We start from the raw sequence: 19,366 nt of genomic DNA, 5'->3' as shown, positions 1-19,366 counted from the left end.
GGAGGGGAAAAGAGGGAAGGAGACTGAGAGGGGAAAGGAAAGGGGGGCCGCGCCCCCTTCCCCTTATCCAATTTGGCCAGCCATGGGGGGCGCACGCCACCCCTTGTGGGCACCCCTCTCTCTCCCCTATGGCCCATGTTAGCCCATTACTTCCCCAGGGGGTTCTAGAAACTCCTCGGTACTCCGGTAAATATTCGAAATGTCGTGAAATCATTCCGGTGTCCAAATACCGTCGTCCAATATATCAATCTTTACCTCTCGACCATTTCGAGACTCCTTGTCATGTCCATGATCACATCCGGGACTTCGAAAAATCTTCGGTCACCAAAACACATAACTCATAATACAAATCATCATCAAACGTTAAGTGTGCATACCCTATGGGTTCGAGAACTATGTAGACATGACCGAGACACATCTTCGACCAATAACCAACAGCGGAACCTGGATGCTCATATTGGTTCCTACATATTCTACGAAGATCTTTATCAGTCAAACCGCAATAACAACATACGTTATTCCCGTTGTCATCGGTATGTTACTTGCCCGAGATTCGATCGTCGGTATCATCATACCTAGTTCAATCTCGTTACTGGCAAGTCTCTTTACTCGTTCCGTAATGCATCATTCCGTAACTAACTCATTAGTCACATTACTTGCAAGGCTTATAGTGATGTGCATTACCGAGAGGGCCCAAAGATACCTCTCTGATACTCGGAGTGACAAATCCTAATCTTGATCTATGCCAACCCAACAAACACCTTCGGAGACACCTGTAGAGCCTCTTTATAATCACCCAATTATGTTGTGACATTTGATAGCACACAAGGTGTTCCTCCGGTATTCGGGAGTGGCATAATCTCATAGTCAAAGGAATATGTATAACTCATGAAGAAAGCAATAGCAATAAAACTTAACGATCACTATGCTAAGCTAACCGATGGGTCTTGTACATCACATCATTATCCTAATGATGTGATCCCATTTGTCGGTGTCAAAACCGGCGAATCTCGGGTAGGGGGTCCCGAACTGTGCGTCTAGGCCGGATGGTAACAGGAGGCAAGGGACACGAAGTTTTACCCAGGTTCGGGCCCTCTTGATGGAGGTAAAACCCTACGTCCTACTTGATTAATATTGAAGATATGGGTGTTACAAGAGTAGATCTACCACGAGATCAGAGAGGCTAAACCCTAGAAGCTAGCCTATGGTATGATTGTATGTTGTGATTGTTGTCCTACGGACTAAAACCCTTCGGTTTATATAGACACCGAAGAGGGTTAGGGTTACACAAGGTCGGTTACAAAGGAGGAGATATCCATATACGTATTGCCTAGCTTGCCTTCCACGCCAAGTAGAGTCCCATCCGGACACGAGACGAAGTCTTCAATCTTGTATCTTCATAGTCTAACAGTCTAGCCAATGGAGATAGTCTGGCTGTCCGGAGACCCCCTAATCCAGGACTCCCTCAGTAGCCCCTGAACCAGGCTTCAATGACGATGAGTCCGGCGCGCAGTTGTCTTTGGCATTGCAAGGCGGGTTCCTTCTCCGAATACATCACAGAAGAATTTGAATACGAGGATAGTGTCCGACCCTGCAAAATAAGTCCCACATTTCACCGTAGAGAGAATAATGTTTTTGCAGATCTAATCCGCTAGCTTGTTTTGGCAACATGACGTTACGTCATGGCCCGGTGATTATTCGAATCGTTTCCTTTAACCAGCCCCGCACATAATGCGAGGCAGTTTTTCGACACGTCTTGTCAAAGCAGAGATCGTGTCCCCTTATTATGGGATTCTCATCAATACGGGCGTGGGTAACCCAACCGTGCCATCAATTGCGGCGCTTGGGGGATAAGCGAGTTTTACCACGCAAGTGGGGACATTTAATTTTGTCCGCCCATATAAAGGGATAAGGATTCACCTTTCTATCCACGCCTTCTTCCTCCTCTGCTCATCCGCTCCCACACACTCGAGCTCTAGCGCCCAAGTCCTCACTTCCATCTCAACCTTCTCCAACCATGTCCGGAGTGGGAGGCAAGTGGGTGGTCTCCTCCTCACGGAGGGAGACGTCAAGAAACTGAGGAGGGCCGGATACCTGCCCGACGATATCGCGCACCGGCTCCCAGATGAGGGACAGCTCATCCCCACCCCCGAGCCCCATGAGAGGGTGGTATTCCTCACCCATTTCCTCCGCGGACTGGGATTCCCTCTCCATCCCTTCGTCTGGGGGCTCATGTTTTATTACGGCCTGGATTTCCACGATCTGGCCCCGAACTTCATCCTCAACATCTTGGCGTTCATCATCGTGTGCGAGGCCTTCCTCCGCATCAAGCCCCACTTCGGCTTATGGCTGGAGACCTTCAATGTCAAGCCGAAGGTAGTGAGCGGCCGCCAGGTGGAGTGTGGAAGCGCCTCCAGGACTGTCCCCCCGATCCGGTGCCTCTTGAGACAGCACCTCGGCGTCGTCGGCTGGATGAGGGGAGGTGGCGGTCGGGACTGGATCGCTATCCATGTCCGACGCGCTGGACCCTCCAACGGCTCCGAGCTCGGGCAGGCGGTCCCCTTCTAAGGGGGGTGAGACGCCTGTGCCGATGACCTCTGTCCATCCAGAGGCGCCGGACACTATGTTGGAAGCGCTTCGCAGCACTTCCATCGAGGAGGAGCACCGCACTATCATGAGTGCGGTGATCCAGAAGGTTCAGTCCGCCAAGAGCGGATTGACTGAAGCATGTACTAACCTTCTAACAGGCTTCGAGGTAAGTGTTTTAAAATGTAGTACAAATATTACCGCATAGACAGTAGCCCCTGATGCTTTGTTTGGTGTTCACAAAGAAAAGCCGAACAGAGGATCAAATAATATCACAGGAGTCTAATATAAGTATGTCAATATGCATATGCAGGCTTCGCTGCTGGCGTCCGCCGCACTAACTACGGAGGTCGCCGTACTGAAGGAGGCCCTCGAGGGGTCCCAGAAAGAGCTCTGCCTCGCTAAGAGGCAGCTCGAGGAGAACAAGGGTAAGTAATACCCCGTCTATAGATGAGAAAAAGGACGCGATTGCTAAATGACAGGATCATTGTATGTTTGCCAGGGGCCACGACCGAGGTGGCGACCCTGAAGCAAGCGCTGTCCCAGGCCGAAGAGAAGGCGGCCCAGGAGCGCACCGAGCGAGAGAGGCACGAGGCTCGGGTGGGCGAGGTGCATCAAGAGCTCCAGGCTCTCGTGACGAAGCACGAGGAATTGGAGCTTGACTTGAAGACGCGAGAGTCTGAGCTTGCCGCGGCCCGTGAGAGCGCGAAGAGTGCCAAGGCCGAGGCCCAGAAGGCCCTTCAAGACATCGACGCGATAAAGAAAATAACGGCGGGTAAGGCTTTCTATATGCAAAGCAAGCATGTAAAAGTAAATTATCGATTACTTACCCGGATCCGGAGCTCTTCAAGAGCATTCGCAGATTTGCCCCGTGGTGTGTCTGATGCCGCACAATTTTACCAGGCCGAGGACGGTAGCTCGACGAAGAAGCTGTTCTGGTCTCAGTATGCTGAGGCCGAACATCCGGTGCCGATGAGTGACCAGCTGAAGCAGATGGCCAAGCTACATAAGGCGGCCGATCAGGCCATGAAGGGCTTCATAGTCCGGTTGTGGCCTGGCGATGCCCTTTCGAACAGCTTCTTTGGCCTGGTGAGGCGGCTTGTGGACGCCTGCCCACGGCTGGAGGTCGTCAAGCGATCCGTCTGCATTGAAGGTGCACGCCGGGCCTTCGCTTGTGTAAAAATGCAGTGGGTCAAGCTAGATGCCGTGAAGCTGATCAAGGAGGGGCCGCCGGAGGGCAAGGAGCACCGCCACCCCGAGATGTACTACGAGGGTGTTCTGCCGGGCGCCCGTCTTATCGCGGATGAGTGTTCACAAAATGTAATATTTGAATGAGACTTGCTCGTTTTTTATCCTGTGTGATGAAAACTTGTTTCATATGCGCTATGCAACGCTTGTGTGAATTTAAAATATTACCTTTTGTTTGGCTGTTTATCCAATCTGAGAGATGGCTAGTCCTCAGCTTCTGCCCCCATACCATGAGTGCTGGGGTGTTCAGGATAAACCCGAGCACTCTTGTTCCCATGTTTGGGTCCTTCGAGGGACGTGCTCAGCACAACGAACAAGGCAACCGGACTAATAATGCTTTATCACTCTCACTTAGCCATAGAATTCTATAATTTTAAATATCGGCAAAGCCCCTGGTATTCGGAAGGCCAAATTCGGGGTGCGATACACGCTTGTAAGCCGGACGGAGCCGGCCCCTCGCCCTAAGCGGCATAAGTCTTTAGGGACTTGAAAAACCTCGCCGAACAGCGACCAGTCTCTCGCCTTATCATGACAGTCAGTTTTAGCTTTCTCTATTGAGGTGCTCGGCCCGGCAGAACCGGGGCACAATCGCAGTAGTTCTCCTAGCGCTACCTTAGCCGATAGAGCGGAACGTAAGGTACCAAAACATAGGAGCCGGGCAAACCCAACATTTGACCAAAGACATGATTCGGAGCTGATGCATATAATGCCATAAGTTCGGGGTGCCGCACTTGTGAAAGTGTTCAGACTTTTCACACCATATTGTGGGTACGTAAGCCCCTGGTGCATTGGCCGTACCAGAGTGTACGGTTGCTAGGCGTCATTAATGAACACATAGATATGTATACATATAACAAAAATGCGATAATAGTCGTAATGTCATGCATTGTATATTAAAAAATTGCATTAAAGTAGAGTGATACAGATAGTGTAATAGGCGAAAGAGTAGGACTATGTCCCTTCCAAGGGCGAGCTAAGGAATTATATGAAATCTGTAATCCACCTGGGAATTCCGTAGTTGTCGGCCTCCTTGGTTGTTGTATCATGTGTTCGGCAATAGAGCTGCCGGACAGTGTTTCCAGAGATTGAAGTCCTGAAAGAAAAAAAAAATAACCAAACGGGAAGCCCCTGGTGCGGTTTAGGCCGCGTTTTGGGGCGTGCCGTAGTTGTGCCCCCCTCCCCACCTATGCCCATGGTATTTTTAATGCGTAATTATGTACGCGCGGCACGAACAACGCCGTTGGGCTAGGATTAGGGTGGCCGCTGTATTGCTACGCGAGCTCAGATCGCGCCAGGCGGTCTGTTTGCCGATTGCTCCAGCGCGCTTGAAGGTGTCCGGGCTTTGAAACGCCGAACTAGTAGATTGCCTTCAGAGGCTGCTTTGTGCTTCTGCTGCAAGGGCCGCGGTGTGCTCCTCTGTTCGGAGAGAGCGCTCTGTGTTTCCGTTGACTGTAATAACTCCGCAAGGTCCTGGCATCTTGAGCTTGAGGTATGCATAATGTGGCACCGCATTGAATCTAGCGAATGCGGTTCGTCCGAGCAGCGCGTGATAACCACTGCAGAACGGGACTATATCGAAGATTAACTCTTTGCTTCGGAAGTTATCCGGGGATCCGAAGACCACTTCCAGTGTAATTGAGCCTGTGCAGTGGGCCTCTACGCCTGGAATGACGCCTTTAAAGGTCGTCTTTGTGGGTTTGATCCTTGAGGGATCTATACCCATTTTGCGCACTGTGTCCTGATAAAGCAGGTTCAGGCTGTTGCCGCCGTCCATGAGGACTCGAGTAAGGTGAAATCCGTCGATGATTGGGTCTAGGACCAGTGCGGCGAATCCGCCGTGACGGATACTAGTGGGGTGGTCCCTGCGATCGAAGGTGATCGGACAAGAGGACCAAGGGTTGAACTTTGGGGCGACTGGCTCCAACGCATATACGTCCTTGAGCGCACGCTTCCGCTCCCTCTTGGGGATGTGGGTTGCGTATATCATGTTCACCGTCCGCACTTGCGGGGGAAACCTCGTCTGTCCTCCAGTGTGCGGCTGTTGGGGTTCTTCCTCGTCATCGCTATGCGACCCCTTGTCCTTGTTTTCGGCGATTAACTTGCCGGCCCGCTTGAACACCCAACAATACCTATTGGTGTGATTGGTTGGCTTGTCTAGGGTGCCGTGTATTTGACACGAGCGATCGAGTATACGGTCAGAGCTGGACGGACCCGGCGTACTTTGTTTGAATGGCCTTTTCCACTGACCGGGTTTAGAGCCTTTGAATCCGGCATTGACTGTCGTATCTTCAGTACTTTTGCCGTTAATGCGGCGCTTATGCTTGTTGCGACGTGACCTGCTGTTGCCGTCCTTGGTATCTGAGGTACCATGGTTCTTTGATATGTTGTTACTGTGAGCCAACCGGTTGTCTTCTCCCGCACAAAAGCGGGTCATGAGCGTCGTGAGGGCTGCCATAGATTTCGGCTTTTCCTAACCAAGGTGCCGGGCTAGCCACTCGTCTCGGATGTTGTGCTTGAAAGCCGCTAAGGCCTCCGCATCCGGGCAGTCGACGATTTGATTTTTCTTTGTAAGGTACCGAGTCCGGAATTGCCTGGCCGACTCCTCTGACTGCTGAATTATGTGGCTCAAGTCATCGGCGTCTGGTGGTCGCACATAAGTGCCCTGAAAGTTGTCGAGGAATGCGGCTTCCAGATCTTCCCAACAGCTAATGGAGTCCGCTGGCAAGCTATTAAGCCAATGTCGTGCTGGTCCTTTGAGTTTTAGTGGGAGGTATTTGATGGCATGTAAGTCATCACCTTGAGCCATGTGGATGTGGAGGAGGAAGTCCTCAATCCATACTGCGGGATCTGTTGTGCCGTCGTATGATTCAATGTTTACAGGTTTGAAACCTTCTGGGAATTGATGTTCCATTACTTCTCTGTGAAGCATAAGGGGTGTGTGGCGCCTCTGTATTGGGCTATATCGTGATGCAGCTCGTATGGGTCCTGCCCGCTATGTTCGGCCCGGCCGGATTTGCTTTTACTGTATCCGGCGTGACGTTTACCGTCTCGTAGAGTGGTGCGCCCTCGTGATCTGTAGATTGATCTTGAATGCTTTGCTTTGTCCTCCAATATATCTTGCAGGTCTAGCGTATCTCCCGATGCCTTTTTATTTGGATGGCGTTGGGGTGGAGGCTGAGCTTTTGGCTGGAATGCCTCTCTATTGCGGCCACGAGGTGGCCGATCAGCCGTATCATACGCTTCTTTCTCCAGTTGGGGTAGTAACCTGCGCCTTGGGTAACTCTTGGAGGGACGCTCGAGTTTATATTCCTTGGCTGCGAGGACTTCAGTCCATTTGTCAGCTAGCAGATCTTGATCAGCTTGAACCTGCTGCTGCTTTTTCTTCAGGCTATTTTTCGTGGCCATAAGCATGCGCTTGAAGCGCTCTTGTTTGACGGGATCCTCTGGTACGGCGAATTCATCGTCGCCGAGGATTGCCTCGTCTTCGGAGGGGGGGCATGTAATTGTCATCCTCCTCTTCTCCGCCAGCCGCTCTCTCAGGAGAGCTGGCTCCTTCATCCTCCTGATCTAACTCTTGCTGGAGGGGATTTTTGTTGTCTTCGGCGCTATCCGGAGTGTTATTATCTCCTGTGCCGGTATCACCACTTTTGCGTTGGTGGGACTTAGAGCGGCGCCGCTGACGTCGGCGCTTGGGTTGCTTCTTAGAGGGGTCATCCTCCGCTATCTCGTCGCCGTTGCCTTCATTGGGTGTATCCACCATGTATATGTCATATGACGAGGTGGCTTTCCAGTGCCCTATAGGTGCTGGTTCATGTTCGTCTCCTACATCGTCGTCCATACCGTCGATGTCTTTGGAGTCTAAGTCGAGCATGTCGGTTAAATCATCGACAGTGGCTACAAAATGGGTGGTGGGTGGGCGTCGAATTTCTTCGTCGTCCACATCCCAGTCCTGTTGGCCATAATCCGGCCAGGGCTCTCCTGACAAAGAGAGAGACCTTAGTGAATTCAGAATGTCGCTGAAGGGCGAGTGCTGAAAGATATCCGCAGCGGTGATTCCATGATCGACGCCCAATCGGATTCGATTGGAAGGGGCGCGGGTGGTTCGGGGTCCGGAGGAGAGTTTGGCACCTTAGAGTCACGGGCTGCGCAGAGGATTATGCTGGTGTTTGGCTTGATCGCCGTCAAGACTGCAGCTCCTGAGGCGGTGTCTAGCCACCCGTCCTCGATTGGCGCAGCTGGCTCTGAGCTAAGGGTCGGAGCTGATGCGGGCGCGGCCTCTAGGGTACCGTCCGATGGCAGAGCTAGGTCATACCCATCGTGATAGTGCGGCGCGCCCGGCTGTGGCTCGAATCCGTCGAAGATCAAGTCCCGCCGGATGTTGGCCGTGTAATTCAAACTTCCAAATCTGACCTGCTGGCTAGGGGCGTAGCTTTCAATCTGCTCCAGATGGCCAAGCGAATTAGCCCGTAGTGCAAAGCCGCCGAATACGAAGATCGGTCCGGGGAGAAAAGTCTCACCCTGGACCGCATCGCTATCGATGATAGTAGGAGCCATCAAGCCTAACGGCGACAACACAGAGAAACTCTCAATGAAAGCACCAATGTCGGTGTCAAAACCGGCGGATCTCGGGTAGGGGTCCCGAACTGTGCGTCTAGGCCGGATGGTAACAGGAGGCAAGGGACACGAAGTTTTACCCAGGTTCGGGCCCTTTTGATGGAGGTAAAACCCTACGTCCTGCTTGATTAATATTAGAGATATGGGTGTTACAAGAGTAGATCTACCACGAGATCAGAGAGGCTAAACCCTAGAAGCTAGCCTATGATATGATTGTATGTTGTGATTGTTGTCCTACGGACTAAAACCCTTCGGTTTATATAGACACCGAAGAGGGTTAGGGTTACACAAGGTCGGTTACAAAGGAGGAGATATCCATATACGTATTGTCTAGCTTGCCTTCCACGCCAAGTAGAGTTTCATCCGGACACGAGACGAAGTCTTCAATCTTGTATCTTCATAGTCTAACAGTCCGGCCAATGAAAATAGTCCGGCTGTCCGGAGACCCCCTAATCCAGGACTCCCTCACCGTTCATCAAATTAAAACACATGTCTATGGTCAGAAAACTTAACCATCTTTGATTAACGAGCTAGTCAAGTAGAGGCATACTAGAGACATTTTGTTTTGTCTATGTATTCACACATGTATCAAGTTTCCGGTTAACACAATTCTAGCATGAATAATAAATATTTATCATGATATGAGAAAATATAAATAACAACTTTATTATTGCCTCTAGGGCATATTTCCTTCAAGCACAAAATAACCATCAAAATCATCACATAATATGTACTCGTCACCCTCCTCCATAGACTAGTCCTCACGATGGAATCAAGTGTCCATTGTATATCCAGGGTCGCTGAAGAGAACCAAATGTGCGGTCTCATGGTAGAGATCATAGGCGTAATGAACGTGCCAGCGTGTGACAGATGTCATTCTTTTTCTGGGCCAAGATCGATTCGTTTCCTACTAAAAATAGACACATGATAGGAAGGATCTCATGGCGCTCATTCTTAATCCTTACCTAATAAAAACACGCAATGAAATGGAAGGAAGCAATAAAATACCTTATTTGAAATATTGGGTCGTACTGGCCGAGTTATGCTTATACGCGTGACAGGTCACATACAGAGAATACTGAACAATACCTCTTTTCCAATAATGAGTTGCCAATTGTTTTAACGCCAGGGCTAGCCTAGCCCAGCGATTCCTCAATCCTCATCATCTTCTCTCGGCTTCTATATAAGCACATACGACCTTGAGACGTAGAAAAACACAAATCTATACCTGTTCTCCTCTTCCTTTCTCTAAGCGAGCAATGGCACCGAAGCGGAAGGGTGGCAATGGGCGGCAGAAGACCATCATGCGGCGGGTCGAGAAGGAGGGCGCCCGGCAGGTGTGCTTCGCCAAGCGCCGGCAAGGTCTGTTTAACAAAGCCAATGAGCTGGCGGTGATGTGCGGCGCCGAGGTAGCCGCCATTTCCTACTCACCCGGAGGCAATGCCTTCTCCTTTGATCACCCCTCTGCTGAGGCCGTCATAGACCGCTTCCTGGCGGGCGGCGCGACGGGAGTCCTCAGCGCCACCGACAATAACAAGCTGAAGAATTTGCACCTGCAGCACGGCGAGCTACGCACGCAGCTGAAGGAGGTGAAGATGCGGAAAGAGTGCATAGAGGAGGCCATGGCAAAGAAGTGTGTCGTGGGGGACCAGATTGCGGTCTGGCTTAACCCCAAACTAGGTGACATGGGGGAGGAGGAGATGATGGCCTTCGCCGCCAAGCTGATGCCGGTGCGGGCCGCCATCTCTGAATGCGCAAACCAGGTACTCCTAGACCTGGGGATGGAGAACATCCTTCGCGCGCTCCAGGCGCCTGGGGTGCCACTGCCGCAACAGCTGGTCGGTGGAAGTACCTTTGAGTTTGGTAGCACCAGCACCAACACTAGAATGGAGATGCAGCAGATGCATATGGCGATGCCTCCAACTCGAGGATTCGCCATAGAGATGGATATGCACCATATGCCAATGGCGATGCCTCCGCCGGGCTTGGCTTATGGCATGAATATGCAGCAGATTCTTATGTCGATTCCTCCACCATCCGGGTTTGGCGCTGGGATGGAGATGCAACAGATGGTTATGGTGATGTCGCCGCAACCAGAATTCGTCGCCGGGACGGAGAAGCAACAGGTGACTATGGCGATGCCGCTGCCGGAGTTCCCTGCTAATGTGGAGATGCCGCCACCCATGGGGATTGCCGCTGGGACAGAGATGGTGCAGCAGGCAACCGGGACGAACATGGGGTTCCCATACTGAGGAGAAGAAGACAAGATCCACATCGAGTTCTGAGTACGAGTGTGAGTCCGGGAGTGAGGGTATGAGTCCATCGATGGATGCCGATCTCTTAGTTCATTTGCAATCTAGTTATATTATTCATCATGCTTGCAGGTGATGATCCATCCACTTGTGTGGAAGATTCATTATCTTAGTATTAATGGCTTGCAATCTTTGTATTTGTGGTACCGTGGCAGAAAAGTAAGGAATGAAATACTATTAAGCCTTTTCTTTGGTTCTCTTTGTTGGCAACAACACAAGAATGAACTGTTATGTAGTCGTGAGTCTTGACCATTCCGGGAAAGAGAAATTTATATCCCCGTCCGAATTAAAAGTTTTTATAAGATATTTATAGGACATGAGAATTGCATATATTTCGAAAGATTTGAAACATAGATAAAATTGTGGTGGTATATGTATGAGTTTTTTTGGTTTTGTTTACAAAAGCATGTGTTCCTGAGCTGCCTATGTTGTGTTGGTTCGTTATAGAAATCCTAATTGTGCCATTCTTTTTTCATATTATGGTGACATCGAGAAGATGAGACATTATGTCTCTTTTAGTAATCTAGAAAAGGGCACTCGCAAAAATATGGCATGTAAAAAACAAAAAAAATGGTTTGAAAACGTACTTCTACATAGTTAGGGTGGCCATTGTTTTCGCTTGGACGGTCATGAATGAAGCACGATTTGCAAGCATGCATCCATGCTTGGTTGGAGTGACCGGTGAGAATGGGGTGTCACCAATTGGCTAGGCCCGTAAGGAGTGTAGCCTGTGTTCGAGTCTTGGCTGACGACTAGTGCTTAAAGGTTAAAAATATGCCTCTAAGGGTAAATCATGAATGGTCTCGTCCACAACACCATCATTTACTAAGGCTGTTGTCCCAAACAAGTTGGGGTCTCTCGCCCAAATGGGTTTCATACCCAAAGGACTGGCTAGTTTTTACGTTGGCTCGCCAAGCCTATCACAACCCTTAGATATGAAACCCTTTCACGAGGACTTTCCAGGAGGTCACTCATCCTAGTACTACTCTCGCTCAAATGGGTTTCATATCCATGGGACTGGCTAGTTTTTACATTGGCTTGCCAAGCCTATCACAACCCTCCTTCTTTACCCGGACTTGGGACTGGCTATGCCTAGAAGGCATAGGCGGAGTTGTCCACAACACCATCATCCTAGATTTTTTATTTGTTGTCATTCTTTTGAGGACATTTGATCAATAAACTGTTGTGTGGCCATAGATAGGGCTCCATCTATGCATCGCTACAACATGGCAGGTCTCCTTGAGCATTGTGTATAGACAATCTTTGTTTGTGGTCTCCAAAACAGAAGGGAGGGCAGGGGAGGAGTCCTTTAATTCAATTCTTCCATGATTTGGTTGCACTCTAGAAAGTTGACGACGCATGATCTGTTCTCTCTCTCTCGCGCGAGCTTGCTTTTTTTGTTTGCGGGGTGGTTCTCTGTCGCTTGTTGCCTGCTTCTGTTTTGAGTTTTCGTATGATAGTTTACTAGTACATGGTTTGTGATACTTGATTACCAATTTGTCTTTTCAATAGAACGAATCAACTATTTGGCTGCAACATAAAGGAATTTGTCAATGACCGAAGACTTCTAAGCACCCAGAAAGAATTTGCCACTATTTGAATTTGATACAAATTCAGCCAACCGTTTTATATTCGCAAGCAGGTGGTGTTAATTACTACATATTGTACGTCCAGTAGTCATTGCTATTCGTTCAATAGCATCGCGTCAGCTGCATCATCAGCCACCGTTCGACGCATCGAACGCGTGGTTGCCTCTTGACCTGTGAGGCCGCAGCCCCTTTTCGATTGAACAGTTAGCTGACTCTATCCGTTAGTTAGGCTAGGCTAAGAACAAATGTCATTCACATTGAACAAACCGGCTGCAGATGTCGCATGTGCATAGTCCGTAGATCTTGGTAGTCGTGTAACAATTGTGTATAGTGGTGTGCGTGCGTGTGTGATGTGTGAGTTATGCACATATTTTACTTTATCCATGTAAGTGAGGTTAAAGAAAACGATTGCAGACATAACCTGTCAAAACATGTGCTCTCATTTTATTCTATTGTAAAAACATGCATGACCATGAGCATGGGAAAAAATGTTGTTGTAGCTTTTGCCCCCGCTTAGCGAAGCATGCTTTGGACGGATGAGGAACTATCTATATCTAGGTCAGGTGCACCTGAAAAGGACAGGCTATGATCCATGGAAGAGGGATTGGAATATTAGGTTTGCTGACTAAAGCATGGACAGCAGTCGTGTCATTGTAAAAACGGATAAGGGAACCATCTAAGCATATGTAGAATTCTGTTATCGATGATGGGACACACACTGACACGAGGTATCTGTATAGCTATCTAAGGGCATCTCCAACGTTGACCCTCAAACCTCCCGCAACCGTCAGGGCCACGCTGTACGGATTGCAGAAGTCATCCAACGTGATTTCTCCCATAAATCGAAGACAAAAATGGGGGAGATTTGTGGGAGTCCGGACAAATGAATGCCAATTTGTGCATTATGAATTTGTACTAATTTGCCAGCATCATAGCGCCAAAGCACAGTGCCTTGGTTTTTTTTCCTTCAGTCCTGGTTTTATTATTGCTTAGGTCTTAATTAGTCAGTAAGTGTGAGCAAATGCTCTCTTCTTTTCAGTGAAGTGTGCCCTAACCAAAGAAGAGAGGAAATAAAGGCCATCCTTCCAAAAATGTACTGGACAGCTACTAAGTGTGAGCAAATGCGCTCTTCTTTTCAGTGAAGTGTGCCCTGACCAAACAAGAGAGGAAATAAAGGCCATCCTTGGTGTGAAATCGGAAACTTTTGAGAGCAAGTATTTTGGCCTGCCTACTCCGGAAGGAAGAATGGAGGAACGGTTCCAACCAATCATGAATAGCTTTGGGAAAAGATGTAGTGATTGGTCGGAGAAGGTTATGGCCTATGCAGCCAAGGAAGTCCACATGAAGTTTATGGTCCAGGCGCTCCCAACCTTCACCATGAGCGTCTTCATGCTCTCTAAAGGCTTCTGCGATAAGTACGAGAAAATGATTAGGGATTTTTGGTGGGGCGATGAAGAAGGCCACAAAAAGGTACACTGGATGTCATGGGAACGAATGACAAAACCGAAAAGGGCAGGGGGCATTGGATTCAAAGATATGCATTTATTTAACCAAGCGCTCCTAGCCAAGCAAGGGTGGCGCGCGGCTGATCCAGAATCCAAACAGCCTATGCGCGAGAGTCCTTAAGTCCAAATATTACCCTCCCGGTAACCTTCTGGACACAGTGTTTGCGACTGATGCATCCCCAGTTTGGAGAGCAATAGAGTTTGGCCTCGAGCTTCTGAAAAAGGGTCTAATATGGAGAGTGGGAGATGACCAGAAGATCCAAATAAAACGCGACCAATGGATCCCACGACGAGAGGGACTCATGACAGCAGCATTCATAAGGAGATCTCGGATCAGATAGGTTAACCAACTCATGCACACGGATAGAAAGGAGTGGAACAAAGAATTAATAAGGAAAATTTTCCACCCTTTTGATGCAGCCAAGATTTGCAAAATTCACATCCCATCCTCGGACATGGAGGACCGCATAGCATGGCATTACGAGAGAAATGGCGATTTTTCGGTCAGAAGCGCCTACAAACTTGCAGCAATGGGACTTCCACAACTAGCTCAAAACCCCTCTAGCTCGACCAGGGACCCAAATGATCGGAGCATATGGGACCTAATCTGGAAATCCAAGGTGTCAGGGAAAATACGAATCTTTGAATGGAGGGTAGCTACAAACACCCTAGCAACAAAAGAGAACAAATGGAAGAGAACCCTTGAGTTGGATGCTACCTGCAACATTTGTGGACATGGAATAGAAAATGAACATCATGCAGTGATTATGTGTACCAAGAGCAGAGCATTAAGAGCTGCTATGAGAGAGGTTTGGAGCTTACCTGCTGAAAACAAGTTCTGGTTCACAGGTGAAAACTGGCTGCAAGTAATGTTGGACACAAAAAGTGAGGGAACGCGCGCCAGGATCCTGATGTTACTCTGGCGATGCTGGCATCTCAGGGAGGACTGCGTGCGAAATAATGGCAGAGAGACAATTAGTAGTTCAGTGCAATTTCTGAAAAATTATGAGGAAGAATTAAGAATGGCAGCGGCATCAGCTGAGTGGACGAGTGGAAAGACTGCAGAAAACTTCAGCCAGAACGGAAATCCGAATACTGCACATCTTGTCCATGCATCTGAACGTTCTGAAGAAAAGTGGATCCCGCTAGTACGATGTACAGTTAAGATCAACACGGACGCAGCCTATCTAGCAGAGACAGGAGAAAGCACGGCTGGCGCAGTCGGTCGAGACTACCAAGGCTCGGCCCTCAATCAGTCTGCAAGAAATTGCCACTGTGCCGAAGCGTTGAGGAGGTCGAAGCTCGAGCCATTCTGATAGGATTGCAATCCATGGCAGAAATGTTTAATGGCCGGGTGACCATTGAGACGGATAATCAACTGATTGCGAATGAACTACTAGCAACGAGGCCCACTTGTTCCCCTAACTACGGGCTAATAACGGACATTAATAATTATATGGCCGCTTTCTCTGCCTGCAGTGTTCAGTGCGTGAAGAGGAGCAGGAATACTTTGGCTCATGGACTGGCCGCGCTGACCAGGAGCTCCGGAGAGCAAGTTTTGATTGCGCACGTGCCGAGTAGCCTTCGACATCTTATGCTCTCTGAATGTATTGCTCTGTTTTGAGTAGGTTTCCTACTCTATTCTCAAAAAAAAGTCAGTAAGCACCGTGGGTATGCATGCCAGTTTTTTGTTGCTCCCCTTAGCCATCTGGAAAGATGGTGTCTTTAGGTAAAGCAGTCTTCAGCGAATGTGCATCTCAGCCGACCTATACTTGTAGTGTGTGGTCTTGAGCGAGTATGCATGTCAGTTTGAAATACGAGAGCCTCAGTTTTTTCATCAAGAACAGGCACGGATGGTTGTTGCCCATGTGTTATCTCTATTTCTAATGGATGACTTGCTAGCAAAGTTTTAAATCACGGGCAATTCCATTTTGCGGCAGCTTAGTCCGAAACGCTATAGGCGCTATTGCGGGCAATAGCCATTTAGCGGCAGCTAGTACATGAACATTTTGAGCAGGAAAAAAGGGCATTTTCAGCAGGAAAACAGAGGATTGCAGTATATATTTAGTCATAAACTAAAACAAGCATCACCAGTTAGTCAACTACTCCCTCCGTTCCAAAATAGATGACTCAACTTTATACTAAATAGATGACTCAACTTTATACTAAATTAGTATAAAGTTAAGTCATCTATTTTGGAACGGAGGGAGTACAACTTACTCCCTCCGTTCGGAATTACTTGTCGTAGAAATGGAGGTATCTAGATGTATTTTAGTTCTAGATGCATCCATTTTTGAGACAAGTAATTACGAACGGAGGGAGTACAAACAAGCATCACCAGTTCACAAACAAGGGAACCAAGAGCCCGCCATGTCCTGGGTCCGTTTGAGACGACATCATGGACTTGTCGATGTCGTCGTGAAGAGGCGAAGGGACCCCTCGTAGCCGGCCGCAGACCTGCGACGTGGCTGCTAGTTGCCGCCTTACCGTCTCGTCCGTCACTACCTATGGCTAGCGGCCAAGCATCAGCCGGCCGCCGAGCACGGCTGTGATGAACTGCCGAGCCGCCGCAACCTGGGAGGAAGAGAAGGGAACGGGGACAGAGCTCTAGGTTTTCTGGATGAGCTGCTGATATGGGCCGTTTCTTGGCTGTTTGGGCCCATGTGTATTAGACTTTCAGCCCGTCCCGTGAAACTGCAGCTACCGCAACGACAAATCGCTATGTTTCGCGCACGATCGCGCGGTTAGCGGCAGATCGCGGTTTTCTATCAATTGCGTCGCGGGGAGGCTCCCAGCCCGCGATAGCACCGCTATCGCTCAACTTTCGCGGGCGATTTAAAACTTTGCTTTCTAGTCTCCGTTTCCTCTGGGTTTCTTGTCTCAACCTTACACTTTTTTCTAGTTTTTTCGTCCTTTCTCCCACCTTCTCCATAATGATCCCCTCGCACGTAATGAAAAAACAAATCGGATGACAACATAACGAGGATCCCTCACACGAAAAATCTCTACTCCTAATGGACGATTTGGTAGTCTCTGTTTCGTCCGTGTTTTTTAGTCTCAACCTTCCACCTCCGTCTGGTTTTTTCATCTGGCCTTCCACCTCCCCCGTAACGATCCCCTCACATATAATGAAAAAAAATTGGATGACCACGTACCGAGGATCCCTCACACGAAAAAAAAATCGGACAAAGACCATGTAGCCAGAGACCCTCGCACGAAAAAAACGGACGAACCGGGAGTGAGAGTGAGAAACCCCCTCACACGAAGCAGGGAGCGAGGCCCCCCTCGCACGGTTTTTTTTTACGAACTAGGATGCCCTCGATCTACTCGCTACGACACCGGGAACCACGCCCCAGCCACCATCGCGGATCCCTTCGGCGCTGCGAAAAAACATACACCGCTGGTCTCCTATCGATCCAACTACCGCCTCGGGACGCTGCCGCTGCCACCATATTGACGGGAAGGACGCCACTAGAGTTGACGTGAGACGAATTCAAAACCCTCGTCTCATATTGCAAACTTTGCCCAAATAGATTTCTGGCTTGGAATGTCAAGATTTATTGTTTTCTTGGAGTATACTTTGGGTATTGGATCTTTTCTTGATCGGTTCTGGGAATTCTTATTTAGGGATCTGATGGGGAGCTCAGATATGGCATCATAGCCGCAGAGCGACAGCGTCAAGCCGGAGCTCTTCCTCGGCTACACAGACTGCGTCACTATCACGTCGGAGCTCTGCCTCGGTTGCATGGAGTGCGTCACTATCACGCCGCGCGAGCCGTAGGTATGGTCTTCTCGATTGCCTCTGGTGGTCGTAACAACATGCGCACCCAGGATTACAAATTCAATTGATGGATGGGCGGTTACATGATAGATTCGGATTAACACGATGTGTTCTAGAAGTTGATTCATTCATTTACCTATTTATCTGGTTTGTTGCCATCCGGCGTGGTTTGTGAAATCAATTCTCTGTATTATCGAGAAAATAATCATCACATTTAGGAATGGCTTAATCATATGAGTTTGCAGCCTTAACCTTTTCACATGATTTCTTTTACCATTTTTCTTCCAATAATTCAAACAAAATTTTCGCCTTGTTTAGTTATGGGATCTCAAATGTCCAGATATTAGCTTAGAACATAGGCAGTAGTAGCAAGGTAACTACCAATAGTTACAGTGTTAAGAGTATTATTTTAGTATGATGAGAAGTATCATTTCTCTTGTCAGTTTACTTCTGATATAATCTCTATGAACAATGCCGGTTTCATAATCGCCAGCATGTATCACGAAATCGTTGGAAGGTTTCTTCTATTTTGCCTTGCTGACCAGACCATTTTTCTCTGTCGTTTCATCTTGGTTAACTAATTTTCTCATATGTAGTAGCATGCTACTTAGGTATGCATGAAAACTATATGACTGCTTCATTAATTATTTAATACTAGGGTAACATGTAGACTTGATGCATTTTGAAGTACCTTGCATTGCTTCTGATCATGCATCAGTATTATTGACAAGACGCTCACACTTAATTCTTACATTTCCCTGGTATGCAGCAAAAACATAGTTGGATAGTACGAGATCGAGCAATGACTTGGGATCCCGTGGATTGGTTTTCACACTATTTTCATTGCGCAATGACTTCGCGCATTTCTTTTACATGGCCCTCACATGGTTATTATTATCCATTATATATCATTTTTCCATATTGCCATGTTCACTATGCTTGATATGATCATTCATATGTCTTTGCCATGCATTTGTGACCCATACTTTGTATTACACATGATAATTGATTCTAGTACTTGCATGTGTATTTGCAAGCTTGGTGAAGATATTGCTTGTTATTGCCATGTTCCATTTGTGACCCATGCCTATGATGATACTTTGATCTTGCTTTGTGTTCGTGCTTGTGATATGTCATGCGCATTGTCTATGCCTATTATTTGCTCACATGACATGATTGCCATGATTTTCTCTAGTATGTTGCCTCTTCGCACTACTAGTTTGCACCACATGACTAGTATGCTTTCTTTGTGTACTGCATGTGCTTGCACTTCTGCATAAGTAGGGGTGCAAGTCGAGTACAATGTAATTTCATAATTGAATCAAAAGTGTTGATACGTGAAAAATCTCTATATACGATATTTATGATGTCCAAATATACATGAAAAATCCCATTCCCTTCTTTCGTATACCTTCCTACCAATAGATAGAGACAAATGAGAATAACCGAACCACGTCTACAGAATGCCTGTGCCATGCAGCTGCTCCAAAAACAACGTGATGCTTCTTGGTCAGAAGACCAAGATATTGGCGAATACCACATACGATCAAGAAACGAGTACATATAATCACATGAAAACCATGAAATCCAGTTGCTAAGAAAAGGGATATTCGGAAAACATGGAACAGGAAGACGTGTTTCCAGAACGAACAAGATACAGGTAGAGAAAGGGAAAGTTAGCAATGTTAAACAAGATTGGAATGGGCATAGAAATATGTATTGATGTACTAG

At 48.1% G+C, this 19,366-nt stretch overlaps 1 protein-coding gene and 1 long non-coding RNA gene across 2 annotated transcripts; one reads left to right on the top strand and one right to left on the bottom strand.

The window, feature by feature from the left end:
* The first annotated feature begins 9,707 nt into the window (after positions 1-9,707).
* LOC119298674 (agamous-like MADS-box protein AGL61) lies at positions 9,708-10,760 on the top strand. The gene has a single exon (XM_037575977.1). The coding sequence runs from the start codon at positions 9,708-9,710 to the stop codon at positions 10,698-10,700; it is 993 nt and encodes a 330-aa protein (XP_037431874.1). The 3' UTR covers positions 10,701-10,760.
* Positions 10,761-14,268: 3,508 nt separating this feature from the next.
* On the bottom strand, positions 14,269-16,438 carry LOC119296793. The gene is made up of 3 exons (XR_005145387.1): positions 16,180-16,438; positions 14,677-14,800; positions 14,269-14,572 (listed from the first exon to the last, which is right to left on the bottom strand). It is a non-coding gene; the product is annotated as an uncharacterized LOC119296793 (long non-coding RNA).
* Positions 16,439-19,366: the final 2,928 nt, after the last annotated feature.

This window comes from Triticum dicoccoides, chromosome 5A, assembly GCF_002162155.2.
Source record: "Triticum dicoccoides isolate Atlit2015 ecotype Zavitan chromosome 5A, WEW_v2.0, whole genome shotgun sequence".
Lineage (NCBI taxonomy): Eukaryota > Viridiplantae > Streptophyta > Magnoliopsida > Poales > Poaceae > Triticum > Triticum dicoccoides.
Note: the sequence above shows the minus strand (reverse complement) of the source record. Positions and strands in the feature narration are given on the sequence as shown.

What these genes read in the sequence shown, in the direction of transcription:
- LOC119298674 (XM_037575977.1), top strand. Translation starts at nt 9,708, where the DNA reads ATGGCACCGAAGCGGAAGGGTGGCAATGGGCGGCAGAAGACCATCATG.